The sequence below is a fragment of the Acanthaster planci genome, linkage group LG05 (assembly GCF_054643075.1).
Source record: "Acanthaster planci isolate LZ-2023a linkage group LG05, COTS_SCS, whole genome shotgun sequence".
Taxonomy (NCBI): Eukaryota; Metazoa; Echinodermata; class Asteroidea; order Valvatida; family Acanthasteridae; genus Acanthaster; species Acanthaster planci.
The window spans coordinates 6,827,625-6,841,957 of record NC_141781.1 but is presented as its reverse complement, the minus strand read 5'-3'; the positions used below and the strand labels follow the sequence as shown (position 1 = coordinate 6,841,957).

The following is a 14,333-nucleotide window of genomic DNA, read 5'->3' as shown; positions in this document are numbered from 1 at the left end:
TTTAAATCCACAATTTAATCTTGTACTACTTGTATCTTGTGTTTTACTTCTTATTTCTCCATTGAAGTACAGGGAATAATGTTATGTTCGGGACACACCGAACAAGACAACTGCCCGAAATCGGCCGTACATGAGTAATTGTTCCACGAACCTCATTTCAATGTCACTTTTACAATTGAGTCAATACTTTTCCAAATGAAGCTTTGAATTCATATGTTTTGTACGAAATTGTCAAAGTTTTTTCAAATCTTTTTTGTTGTTGTCCATTGCACAATGTCTGGGACGGCCCGGGTTGACAGGCAAACTGACTCGCCCAAAATTCTACGTCACACACCAACGCCGCGGCGGTTTACAGCGGCGCTGCAACATGAACAGCGTGCCAGACAATAACGTCCGCAGAAGAATGTTCCTTCAGGCAGCTTCAACCACGTGCAAGCGCACGTGCGAACGCTGCATGCTTGAGTAGTTAGTCTGGCACCATTACTATCACAACACATCCCGGTCCAGCATGATTGTGACATTGCAGAAAAAAGTCTATAGTGACTCTCGCCCTAGGGACAAGCAGCGGTATTTTATGATGTCGTTTGCTTATAAGCATTTGTGCTAATATTGACTCCCCTTCGGCGCCACCATGCATTAATCTCGGGAATTCAACAAACATTGGTGTACTTCACTTGCCTTTTTTGGACATATTACATGATTGCTACTCAATAACATCCACCAACATGGAGGTGTCACAATCTGCCAGTCGACTAGGCCCAGCCTCCATACACACCATGATACACACACTGCACAACTAATCTCCACCTTAAGTCTGGCCATTTGGCATTAGTTAGACATTCAGAACCAGTGGAGCGATGAGAGGGGAAAAGCTCTCATCTGAAAGTTGACTAAGCCGTTTATGTGATGAACAATGGAAGTTTTAGGATTTGACCTGTCTCCAGCCATGCTGACACTGGTTACAATGGTTGGAATGTTGTTCGTGTCTCTGGGGTAAGAACTAACTGTAACAAACAATCGACTAACCCAACAATGAGTGCAATTTGAGCAGGCCTATGTTGTCACACTGCAGTATCGCTTTATTTTTCCACCGTGCAGCTGTGGCCATTTTCCTTCATCCATGGTTCAAATTATAGGCCTATTTGCTGCTGCTTTGGTGGAATAACAAAAGTCTGTGATTATGGAAGCAGCCCTGCAATAGGCGTAGAGTCGTACGGTATTCCCTCTTCCGTGTTTCAAGACCAACCAGGTAACGTTAATAGGTGTAAACATTCCTCCATGGCCTTCAATATTTCGACACGGGAGCTTCCTGGATCTCCCCTCAATGCTCGTTCATAACTAGACTTGATGCAAAGTTGATACTGGTAATTAATTTGATTTTGTTCGGTGAGATCCACACAGCCAGACGATATACCGATATACAGGTTGCGGATGATTGACCATATTAAATTCGAAACTTAATTGTCCTATACTAGAGACCAGAGATTGTGGATTTTGACTTAAGTTCACTGACAAAAGACGACCATATAACGACCTGTCAACAACTCTAATTCATCTTGCAGTGGCGATTCACACAATAAATAGACTGGTTGCCAGTCCCTGCTGTATTGCCTTTGGACTATTGTAGGGGCTGGTTTACAGCGAGTAGTGAATTTGAGGGTATTCCACTGGATTTGTGTAAAATTGTGTTCATATTTGGAAAATTCACTAAGGCTACAGAGTTAAGTGTTACAGTAATAGGGTTAATAACAATTAAGTTAAGTGTGGAATGTAATCCTGAGAAAGCTAATCATTGATGGGCACTTTAATGGCTTTTGAGTACGTACGCTACTAATACCTCTTTGTAGCAAGTTAAAACAATTTAAAATCTGCTACAAAGAGGTATTTGACGGCAATCCGACAATCATTTTTAAATGATTGCCGGATGGTTGATTACGTCACCTACAATTCATCAACATACTTTACTGGTTCCCAGGTGAAGCAGTGTTCATCAGCGCTAAAACAGGATTGCACCCTCGGTTGGCAAACATGTTTAGGCGTCAAAACACTAAGCCTCTAATTCCTAAACGTCGGTGTTCCATTGTTATACACTATATCCACCGACACTTCTCTCTAAGTTGTCTAAGTGTCAGCAGTTTAAACTTTATACTGCAATGGATGAAAGTGTTTCGATAGGTGTGCAGTCGCCAACTTTTGCAAACCTTCATATTTGCAAAAATCGAGAAAAAAAATTTCTAGAGTCTCTCCGCCATTTTGGATCCTACCTTGGATTAAGTCTGAACAACACTGACAGTGAACTTGAGAACCATAATTCGCTATAAACACGGAGCGGTAAAGCTGCAAACCCTCGAAGGTACTGAGAGTGGTGTAACTGCGAGTGGGGTGGAGCACAGACCTGAGGGGGAGGCGTTTCCCAGCGTATGTCCTTCGTGCCCCACTCTCCCCCACTTGAAACTTCAAATGTGTACACCACCAATTAATGTACGAGCTGCAGTCTATCAGCTTTCGCCGGCCCTGAAAAAGTTAGTGCATTCCCTCGGTGCCAATGAGAAATTTTTATAGATACGCCACTGTGTGCCGTTGTAAGTTTCTGCGGCTGGGTTTTCATACGTGGGGACTGTCTTTGCAGGCATGCGTAAAACAATCAGGTGATTGAATTAACGTATCAAATGATGATGAATTTGCTTTACATTTTGAGCTTGAGGGTAAAGTTTGATGCCTTTTGGTTGGTTGGTTTTCTTGGTCATTTCCGTTTTAGGTTGCTTTCATCCAGTCATGTTTTCTACATCTAGTCCTACTTCCATACGAAAAATTTTACCCAGATGATTGTAGAAAAGACTGGAGAGCAACAGCAGGTCAGAGGACCATTCAATTAACACGAGCATAAAACGTCTAAATTTGTCCTTTGCAGATATGACTGGTGGTGCCATCAATATTTTCAGAGGCGAGGCATTCCTGTGGCTGAATACATCCCACTTCTGGGAAGCTCAGCCACGTGTGGTAAACTAGTACGTCATAAGCACCGCTCAATTAAGACGCCCTTTAAGATTTTACTGACCTGTTTTGTAATTGCTGATCACAGCTGATCTTTCTAGGAAATTTTCATCTTACATAAAAGCAAAACTTCTTGGTGGAATGTAACTTTTAATCGACATGTTTTTGATAGCTCGCAATATAATTGGTTTTGCATACAGAGGGCCGTGCCGGTTTCTGTAATGAACTGATTAAGTTGAGAAGAACTTTTGTCAAATCCAGTTCTTTTGTAAACATTGTATTTTTCAATTTTCTTCAGGGATTTCACAGTGCGTGTGAACGTTTCCTCAAAGACAAAGGAAAATATGTGGGGTAAGGCAACATGGTCACACCAATACTTTTTGTTTTAATTGATAGTGCTGAAGTGTTAACGTTCCCCTAACACCTGCCAGTATTGCACAAATTTCATTATCGTGATCCTTTACTTATTTCCTTGTGGTAAATAGAATTGACCTTTTTCAAAAGTCAGCCATATTTTATTGAAAGTGAGATAACTTTTTTATTTTGACACCTGAGAATAGAAAGGAAAGCACTGAAATGAAATTGCATTGTCATTTATGCTAATAAAGATTGTAAAAGTTGTGGTTAATTCTTTTAAGCCACATTTTAAAAATTGAGAGTGAGGCATTGAATCCAAAAATTGTCTGGCACCAACCCGTCTAACACATTACATCGAATAAGATAGATTCCAAGAACGCAATTAAAATGGTTTCCCTGTGAATGAGATCCATTAGAGTTTTGAATACTGCTGCACAATGGCGTATTTGATGTAAGATGTGGGAATTCTAAGGGACAACCAGTCTAGGCCCCTTCCCACTTCAGCTGGAGCGTATTGGCAAACACCCGACGGATCTGTCTGATTATTTGAAATTACATCTCCACCGAATGGAGCCCCTTCAAGACAACGAGGCCCCACAGGTGTCCTTTTTAAACCCTGTATGCGTCCTTTTGTCAAGAATGAAAAATACCAGGCTGTATTGTGAACACATGCCATGTGGCATCCCTTGGTATTAAATGGATAGAAATGGTTTTGACACTTTCAGTGCATCGCAGGATCGGGTAAAAAAAAACCTGCGTCTAAAGCATGAAATTGTTGGGGATGTGAACCAGTCCAACGTCACTTAATATCACACTTCAGAATATGTCTCAAGTACATGCCCATCATATCACTGATTCACCCGAATGCAAGAATCAATTTTAATTTGAAATTAAAAAAGAGATCGTTTGAAAGACCTTTTTGCTAGCTGTACAATTTTGATTATGAATAATCTTATTCCAGATTTTCATTCCTATACTGTGTGAGGAGAAGATGACTTGATTTTTATTAATGAGATGGAAACTAGTGTTTTGTAGTTGCACTTTTCCCACGGAATGATGCGTAAAATGCACTGCTTGTTTGTTATCCAGTCCCGGACATGCAGATTATGAAAATAGTAAATTAGGCCTATCTATTACTGTGGTGATTCTACTACAATGAAAAGTTCCAGTTCCTGAAAAACACCCTGAAAGTTCTTAAGATCTCTATTTTGATTTTCGTAGGATGTATGAAATCCGGCGCCCTGTTCTAATTGTCAGTGATCCTGACATCATCAAGAACGTACTTATCAAGAATTTCAACAGTTTCTGCAACCGGCGGGTGAGACACTAGCTGTACACATGATTTCATATTGGAACTCCTCCCTGTTTCCGATCGTCTGCTATGACAGCGTTCAATGATTGTGGTCATTAATGTCAATTCAAATCCTGATTGGTTTCAGGGAAATATTAACTGAGCGAGTGACGAGAAATAACGGATTCTATAGCTAGAGTTGGCACCATGCCTGCGGGAGAATGCCTCACTGGAGGCCCTTAAATGTGTTTTATTCTAGTTGTTGCTGCCATTCTTTTCATGAGTAGTTTTAAGTTCCAGCGGGGGTTGACATTTGATACAGTGGTGTGGCCCCACCCTCGCCCCGCCAGTTACACCATTGGATTCTTGTGACAGGAAGTTTGCAATTCTGAAGAATTTATCAGAGAATTTAACTTAATTGCCAAAAATACACCAATGTTTTAAAAATGCAACATAAACGATGAATCAGAGAAGAGAATAATTATATAGTAATCAGCGAAATTGGCAAAATATGCATGACTTACTGTGTCCAAACAATTTTTTTCTGTAACTGTGATGTATGATATCACAGTTTGCCAAAGAATAGGGAATTCTCATAAGCATAAAAACACAAAAGGCAGCAAAATACCCTTTTAAATAGTAAAACAAAAGTTGAAAGTAACAACAGACTCCTGGTGTTGGTTTGTAGAATCAGTAGAATATTGGGAGTAGGTCTGTCCACATGCTCCTCTATTTACCTTTATTGCGCTTTAACCTGTTGTCACACATAATCGAATGTTGCCTTATAAAAGGTATGCTATAATGATGAGGGGATGATGAAAAAAACCACCTGAAAATATATTGTCATCATTGAGCGAAACAGCTGAAGATCTTCAAAGGAAAAGGCATTGAAAGGTTTATTAGTTTGAGAGGGAAACCCAGTAAGAATGCACACAAAAAATCATACAACTATGCAAGAAATCGAACCTTCGACCAATGAGAAGTCTTGGTTTTCTGCTCTTCTGAACGTATAAGCACGTGTTCACCCAACCAGCCAATATTAGTATGTTGGATGCTCGCCGTACGTTGTTACTTTATTCTCTTTCTGAGCAGGTAATGCCTCTCCTTCCAGCGCCCATGAAGAGGGGACTGAATTTGCTGCAAGACGATGAATGGAAAGAAGTACGCAACATCCTTACCCCAACCTTCAGTGCAGCGAAGATGAAACAGGTACATTTTATTTATTTTTGGCATACCCTCCGCAAGGTTATACATTTGTTTTGTTCTGTTTTTTGTTTTTTTCAATAGGCGAGTGTTGGCGAAACATTGGTCGTCAAGACCCAAAGGTGCCCAGCTGTAAGCAGACGTTGGAGGTGTTTAGCCAGATCCTCACAAGTCTGAATCAAACACCACCCAGTCAAAACGTCAGTGTTTAAGCTATCATCAGAGAATTTTCCCTCTCAGCAGTAGAATTGCAGTCTCTGCGATATAAAGCCGTTCTCTAGTCTTGTGAAACCTGGTTTATAGTCAGAAACTGAAGAGCTACTGATTATCCACAAACTTAAGTTTGTGTCTCTCTCTTAGGAACTGCTTCTTCGTTAATGTCGAGAAACGAAACGAAAAAAAACACCGCAGGATGGTACACGGAAAAAGTTTTGTACACACAAGTAGAAGGCCTATACTTAGCATTTTTCTGAATCAGAACAAGTTAATAATGAACACTGTCAAACAAAATTGGTCTATTGGAGTGACATGAGAATTGGACTGATCAATTTTATGGGTTCCTTTTTTCTTGTGAAAGCTGCCATGCAATTTACTTAAGATTAGCTGGAGGACATTCAGCTGGACTGCCAGCGTTAACACACCTCGATGATGTGATTTTCTTGTTTTCGTTTTTAGATGTCGTTTGTGATGAATGAGTGTTGTGATAGGCTGGTGTCCTATTTGGACAAAGCACGGGAAGGCGGAATTCCTGTTGAATGCCGGCAGTAAGTGCGATCTTTATTTTTGAATTTTAGTATCTTGGGGTGGTGGCTTTGCATTCATGATGCACTATATAAGCATTATTGAGACATTCCTTAAGGCAGATTTGAAAAATTGTTACTTGTGCATAAATGTCTAGATTGAACTGAAAGGTATGCCCTCTGTAATAAGGGAAAGAATATACACAATTTCCATGGAAACCTCTTGTCCGAAACATTTCTTGCAGTGTGTTTGGGGGCTACACCATGGATGTCATTGCAAGATGTGGTTTTGGTCTTCGTGCAGACTCTTACGACAAAGACGATCCTTTCGTGAGGAATGGCAGCAAAATGTTTGACTTCAAAGTGGAATCTCTTGTTTCACTTCTGTTGGGTAAATAGCCAAGGGGGATGAATATGACACTGAGGCGCAGCCGATTGCGCAGTAGATTGCGCAGGCTCCCAACCTCGAGCCTCCAAAAAATCTGGAAGTCTGCAAAAAGTTTGAGCGCCTGCCATAAAGTGAACTGGCCTTGTTGCCAATAGGGCAGAGTGTTCCACACAGAGTACATAATTTGGGGAAAACTGTCATAATCCGGCCGTGTCAATATTTGTCATTGAAATATCTTGTTGACCTTGGGTGCGGGTTCCGATGAGGTATTTCATTTTTACTGCTTCATGTTCGCCATATACGTAATTGGTGTATTTTCCACTGGCATAATTTGCATTTACCTGTTCGGGTATATTCATGTATAACTGTACACGTAATACATGAGAAAACATAAACTGCGAATCAGGTTGACCTTGCTGTGTGCACATTTTGGATTAAAAACTCTCAGCATTAATTTTCTTTTTGTTTGCAGTAATATTTCCAGTTTTGGCCACACCCCTTACGAAACTGACGAAATATAGCTTAATTGATCAGTCAGCCGTGGATTTTTTCGTGGATGTCACGAAGGAAGTTGTCAATTTGCGGAGGAGTGGAGAGCATGAGTCTAAGGTGAGATGGGACCCTCCCAAACTCTTTTTTTTTCGAAAACATTCTTTTCAAAATCCATAAAATTTATGACAACCTCTGTTAATTCTTCTTTTTCGTCCTTATTTTGCTGGCTGTATAGACTCTGTGATTTCTGTCTTGGATGGCATCACGCCATTACTAATTAATGTGAAAATGTGCATTATCATACAAGTAAAAAGGTACCAAAACCCCCTTAAACTGTCCCTGGAAAAGTTGTCTATCAGTTTTAATGAGACATAAAGGAAGAACTGCCGTAGTACATTACACTATACCATATGCACTATGGCTGGCCCATGTTATATAACGTCAATACGGTCGTCTTCAATGTTATGGTTATTGTTGTTATCCATTTGTGATTTATCGCTCGTTTTGATTTCGATTTTGTCGTTGTCGATGACATTTTGGTATGTTCATTTTGGTATAACACGCTTGAACGCAGACTAGGCCCATAAGACAGTCCGTATTTCTTTGCCACCATTATTCTATTTATTTATTCAGAACATCGATGTGCTTCAACTGCTCCTTAATGCCCACAATGATCCCGAGTATGACCAAGGAGAGTCGGCGTCCAGACTCAACGGTGGAGAAAATGTCGTCGTCCGGCGTAAGCCGCTGTCCACCACTGATGTCCTTGCTCAGGTACGGCCTGGACCTCGTTGGTCTTATAATAGAATCGCTGCTGTCCACACAGGGACGCCATGGATGTGTTATGTACGTTTCATTTTGCTGGACCACAGCAAAGGACTGCCTACAGACAAGATCACAGATTTTGTTTTCGTATATCATAACATAGTCGGCTGTATTACAGGTGTTTAGACTCTTTCTTTCGACTATTTCGTACATGCTTGCGATATACTTAGATCGACCTTATAGATTTCGTCTTAGAGTCAGCTCAGTGGTAGGATTCCAAATGTTCTTGAATCAGGTCTCAGCTTGGAGTAAAAATGCACCGAGGGAGTGATCTTCCTCAATCTCTACAATACGAAGAAAATACAGATTCAACACATCTATGAATACCTATCATTAACGTTTCATCAGACAATTCCTATGGCACTTTAGTTCTCACGATCACAACGCCAGATTACCTACAATCTTTCCACTTCAGTACCTTAATGTCAGACAACCCACTTACCATCTTTAGACGTAGTAATATGTTTTACATTTTTTAAATCAAGATATTTATTTATTTTCTTAAGGCCCTTAACATGTCTCGTCTTCTTTACTGGCCCTTGTCTCCTTTTATCGAGTATCCCATCTTAAGCGTCATTCTCTACAGGGTATTGAAAAAAGTAAACATTTAGAAAATTGTCAACAAAATAGAAGTTTTATTAGTTTCCAGAAATTTGTTATCATATATTGATAGACCAAGGTTTCTTGCTTTGCTTGCCATCACATCAATGATCAGCCGTTTTGCATGAGTGAACACAGGTGATTTACAATTACAGAAAGTGATTGTAAAGTTGGGCCCTGTGCCTTGTTTCTTTCAAATTCCCAGAGAAATGTTGTTGACCCTTTGCCCTCCTCAAAAGATTAGCCCAGATTTATCCTCATTACAATAATGACAACAGCATGGCGCAAAAAGGTAACTGTTCATGGCAATGGATCTTTCACCATACAGGAATGTAAGTTCATGAGGGTTTCATGTCACACATGCGCATCTTAGTCCTCTACGTGGCCTCCATATCTCTTCTCACACACTTCAGCATCAACCTCAGCAGTAGCTTACCCAGAAGGATGAAACCCTCTTATGTAACACTCACGGCTATGTGCACTTCAGCATCAACCTCAGCAGTAGCTTACCCAGAAGGATGAAACCCTCTTATGTAACACTCACGGCTATGTGCACGTTCAAATCACTGAAAATTCGTGTGTCAAGTTTTCATTTCGACGGACCATTAACTTTTGTTGCCACTGTGATTTTGAGGGCAAATTGCCTTTGAGTAGTGTTTATTACAATTCTATCATGAACTCATGTAAAATGTGGATTGCTAAACAGTGAAAATAAGTTTCGATGTATTAGATTTTGCCAAGCATTCCAAACACAATTATCTTTCGGCGCTTTCTGCTTTGTGCCACATGCTAATTACAATTCTTTTTTGTTACCAGGCATTGACATTTTTCTCGGCCGGATACGAGACAACCAATACCGTGCTAAGTTTGACTGCATACCTACTCGCTATGAACCAAGACGTCCAAGAGAAGCTGTACGCCGAGATCGATAGCCTCACTCCAACAAGAAACGACGTTACCTACGGCGTCATCCACAATATGGTGTACTTGGACATGGTGATAAGCGAGTCTCTCCGCCTGTTTCCACCAGTTGTCCTGTAAGCGGCCACAAGTTAATTCTTCTGGTTTTGAAATTAAAGCCCCCTTTTGTGATTCTATTTCATGTTCTTCCCACTTTAAGCAAGCACAACAGACAGAGTCACAGAGGGTCAGTCAGGATGGTCATCGTGCAGTTTAATTAATTTATTTACATGTTCTTACCATTATCATCTACCAATAATTTGAGCACAATGGAACATTGAAAACAGCACTCGAAAGTATGGGCGCGTTCTAGTAGTAATCCATATGACATGTCACTGGCATACAATTTACATAATGCCTGCGCCGGTTTTTGGTTTGTACCTTATGTTGTGAAATATCAATTCAGAGACAAGTATTTTCATCATAACTTGAAAATGACAATGCAGTACCAATTATTTTACTAGAACCCTGGAAATTGTTCTCTAATGTTTCAGTGAACCATTAATTTTTCAGCTTTTATTTTGCTTTTTCAAATCTGTATCGTGCAACCTTCTCAGTTTTCGTTCTAATGTGAATGTTCATTTTCGTGTGCAAAACTGTTATGTCATCGAAGGGACTGAACCTGATTTGTACGCCAAAGCTGCTGGAAGTTTTGATGCGGTATCTTGCTTTTCCTTCCCTTTTTTTACTGACGGCCAACCACAGTTGTGGCAGCTACTTGTAGGAAACCTGTGACTGTGACGACAAAAACACAGACCCTATATTGGCCTACCAAAAGTTAATGCAAAGTATAAACATGGCACAAACACTTTAGATGGAAGCACTTTGTCAAAAGAAAGATTTATACGACTGATGAGATTTTTATATTTGTTTTACCTACAACTTGGCTCCATTCAGAATTTGAATATGTTTATTTAATGCCTGACAACCCATGTTCTCTCTATCGTCCTTAAAAGGAAAAAATTTAGTGTCTTTCATGAATGAATTTGTTTTAAAATGCTCAGAATGTTGCTCTCACAATAATGGTTCAACTTTTGTTCTCAGTCTCGAACGCGTCTGCAATGAAACAACACGATACAACGGTTTGACCATTGAAAAGGGACTGGTTCTGTTCATCAGCACCTGGTCTATTCATCACAGCGAAGACTACTGGCCGAATCCCACCCAATTTGATCCTGAGCGGTAAAAAGTTTGAACTTTGAAGAAATTAAAGTTTGGAGCTCATTTCATCGAAGCTAGAATTTTGATAAAAAGAGACAGATTTGACAAATCCCCCTAGGAGTTGGAATTCTTGGTCTTTTGAAAAGTGAAGATGGTACACACATCATGATTAAAATGAAACCTTCCTCACAAGTTTTGTTTTCGAAATGCAGGTTCAATGCTGATAACAAAGCCAACATCAAGCCTTATACATACATGCCGTTTGGCCTTGGACCCCGTAATTGCATCGCGATGCGGTTTGCCTTACTGGAGGCCAAAATAGCACTAGTTCGAGTTTTGCAGCAATTTCGCTTTGATGTTTGCCAGAAAACTCAGGTGAGCACAGTTAAACTGTTGTCCAACCCAACTGGGCTCAATGTCACGGAGCTGCTTAAAAGTTAGCTTAAAAGTTGTGCTAACTTGAGCAGAAAAATTGGTTATAACCCCAGCACTATTTCATTGGGGTGCTGGGTGTGACCATTGATCTCCATCATAAAGACCGGATAGGATATTGCGCGTTGTTTGGGCACAAAATGGCTGGCGAATAATGGACGTCACTAAGTTTAAGCATATATTTAACTTCAAGGTTAGCATGCCTTTGGCTGTGCTTACAGTCTCCGTGAAATACGCGGTGCCTCTTTATAAAAGCGTTAAATCGTGTGCTAAGTAGCGCCGTGATATTGGGCCCTGAAAATCAGTGTCACATCCAATATTCTGCTGTACTTCTTGTTCTATTGGCCGCAGACTATCATTCGCTCACCAGTTGATAGAATGAATAAGCCAGTGACATAAATCAACAAAGTTATTTAATCAGGTGTTTACGCATAGATGGCAGAGTAATCCACAAAAGCAAGCTTGACGAGACATGTCGCTTACCCGCTCTGGTTGCGGGTGTATGCATACTGACAATGGCTAAGTACCTATACTGTCATTCCATGCTTATTGATGAACGAAAAATTCTTTGAAGGTGTCGTGAAATCAATTTGGGAATTTCTTTTCTAGATCCCGCCAACTCTTAAGAAATTTGGATTGATTTCTCCTGAGAGTGTGATGCTGAGTGTCATTCCAAGGAACTAGAACTACGGGAATCATCAGTCATGAAAGTTGTCTCATGGCAGCATCAGCTTAGAGTGGGAGAACGTAAAACCAAAATAGTTGAGTGTTTCTCGCTTGCTTTCAGTTGAAACAAATTATATAAGGAAACTGACTAGGTGCTTACAAATGATTATAGGGAAGCGTCTTTTAGGGGTCACCGTAGTCTATTCGGCAGACCGCCCAGCTCAGTAGAAATGTATGACAAATACATGTACCTACGAAGATGGTGCGGAACGGTGGGCGCGAGTGAGCTATTTTTTTCCAATGTGGGCACCACCGAGTGAGTATATCCTGGGTGAAAACTTTCGCCACGAAAACTAAGTTTTCATGTCGTAAGGGGTAATTTGTTCTCTCTTAACCTTCTCTGGCTCATAATTCCTAGCGTCTAGCCCGACTTGATGAACAATAGGGTCAGAGAAAATCGAAGAATGAGTGATGTTGGAGTCAGTTTATTAACCATTTTGATTGTAAAGTTTCACGTGAAGCGTACATGTGATATTGTACACGTACTCAAGCTGTTTGTTTGGCAACTCGCATGCTTTACACTAGAGTTTCAATTTTTACTCCACACACTGTTCATTGTCAGGTGCTGTCTGGAAGGCCAAGTCCGCAGCCGCACACCGGCCTGGCATTCAGGGAAAATGGAATTGCAAATAAAGAAATAAAGGAACTGGGGAAATTTTAAGAGTATAGCAATGTAGGAATAATACTGGAAAATAGGAATAACGAAATTGGAATTGTAGTTGGGCCTAATTGTAATCAAACCTAGACATTTGAACCTCCAAAGGTTAATGTGAAATAAAACTCTGTGAAATTGAGACAGTTATATTTGGACTGTATTTGCTTGTCTTCCTTTGCCTTGGCGTCCTTAAACTAATAATTTAAGCGGACTTCCCTTAATAGATAGCCTGTCATTACATAAAGATGAACAAAGAACTTGACTGGAGCCAGATTTGAACCTGCGACCTCCAGAATACCGTACAGGTGCTTTACCAACTGAGCTATCCAGCCCTATGTTGTTAGCCCTTCCCATTTGTCAATATTTTTGTTCAGGGGACGCTAGCCAGAAAGCATTAAACCTGAAACACGATGTAAAATGTGGTTATTGGATTACATTAAGCCTATGAGTGTTTGCACGTTATAAAAGCGTTGATAGGAGGAGTTCCAAGGATTTTTTTATCTATCATACGATCGCACTTCAACACAATGTGTTGGGTTAAACTGCATAAGGTGATTAAAATATTTGAAGACTTTAATTAGAAACACATCAAATGTAACCTAATAAAAGAAAATATATTTGCAACTTTTGACGTGGCAAAAAAAGCAAACTATTACAGTTACGAGCTGTAGCCAAGGGTGAAATGACAGATTCCCCAACATGAATACCATCCAAAGTTACCTAGGATATTTGTTGACGAGTGCCAATAATGATAAATTCCGTTTTATTGCCATTCAAAAATAATCCATTATTAAACATTCATTGTCTGACATCGTGTATGCAAGCCTCCATAGCTGACAGGGCAAATTCCTGACTATCAGTTTCATCTGGACAAAATGATAAATACAACTGAGTATCATCAGCTTAGCAATGGATTCTTGGGTGATGAGCATTGACGATGTCAAACAACTGACTAGTGTACAAGATAAACAATAAAGGACCTAAACATGACCCTTGAGGAACACCCCCATTCAAGATTACGTTTACTAGATAGTTTACCATTGACCAAATCCCTTTGAGATCTACCACTCAAATATGAGTTAAACAAGATGAGGGCAGTGCCAATAATTCCAAAACGTGACTGGGGTAAACTCAAAAGAACATCATGATCTAATGCGTGGAAAGCTGCACTCAAATCTAATAACATCAGAAGTGTAACGTATTTCCTGTTCACGGCCATCAACAAATCATTTTGATGTAGTAACTTGAGCAAATTTCATTCTCATGTTCAAGCCTGATGGAAGGGGAAACCACCACTGGCTTGCCTGAAAACTTTTGGCCACTTCAATTATTTTGACTAGTGGGTGTAATGTGGTATTGCAAGACAGGAGAGTGATGGGCTGCTTGGCCAAATTTTAAAAGTCAAATTTCTTTTTGGTCCAGCATAGAGTCCGAGTTTCAAAACATGAGTACTGTACTGCGTCCCCTCCCCCTTCAAGAGCAAACCCTGTGTGCGAGTTTCGAACCTAT

The 14,333-nt window shown here is 40.2% G+C and overlaps 1 protein-coding gene across 2 annotated transcripts; it reads left to right on the top strand.

The window, feature by feature from the left end:
• Positions 1–510: 510 nt before the first annotated feature.
• LOC110988939 (cytochrome P450 3A29-like) lies at positions 511–12,971 on the top strand. 2 transcript variants are annotated; one of them, XM_022252938.2, is made up of 13 exons: positions 511–993; positions 2,912–3,008; positions 3,293–3,345; positions 4,573–4,669; positions 5,735–5,851; positions 6,521–6,609; positions 6,831–6,976; positions 7,446–7,582; positions 8,099–8,239; positions 9,707–9,927; positions 10,895–11,032; positions 11,224–11,386; positions 12,053–12,971. In XM_022252938.2, the coding sequence occupies exons 1-13, from the start codon at positions 914–916 to the stop codon at positions 12,125–12,127; spliced, it is 1,554 nt and encodes a 517-aa protein (XP_022108630.2). In that variant the 5' UTR covers positions 511–913; the 3' UTR covers positions 12,128–12,971. The 2 variants fall into 2 exon arrangements, with proteins under 2 accessions (XP_022108630.2, XP_022108638.2); XM_022252946.2 differs by lacking the exon at positions 511–993 and adding an exon at positions 1,026–1,249.
• Positions 12,972–14,333: the final 1,362 nt, after the last annotated feature.

Excerpts from the sequence above, each read along its gene's own strand:
- LOC110988939 (XM_022252938.2), top strand. The coding sequence starts at position 914 with ATGGAAGTTTTAGGATTTGACCTGTCTCCAGCCATGCTGACACTGGTT. Across the intron at positions 3,009-3,292 it reads CAGCCACGTGTGGTAAACTA|GGATTTCACAGTGCGTGTGA; the intron begins GTACGTCATAAG and ends AATTTTCTTCAG. Across the intron at positions 5,852-6,520 it reads GTGCAGCGAAGATGAAACAG|ATGTCGTTTGTGATGAATGA; the intron begins GTACATTTTATT and ends TTTCGTTTTTAG.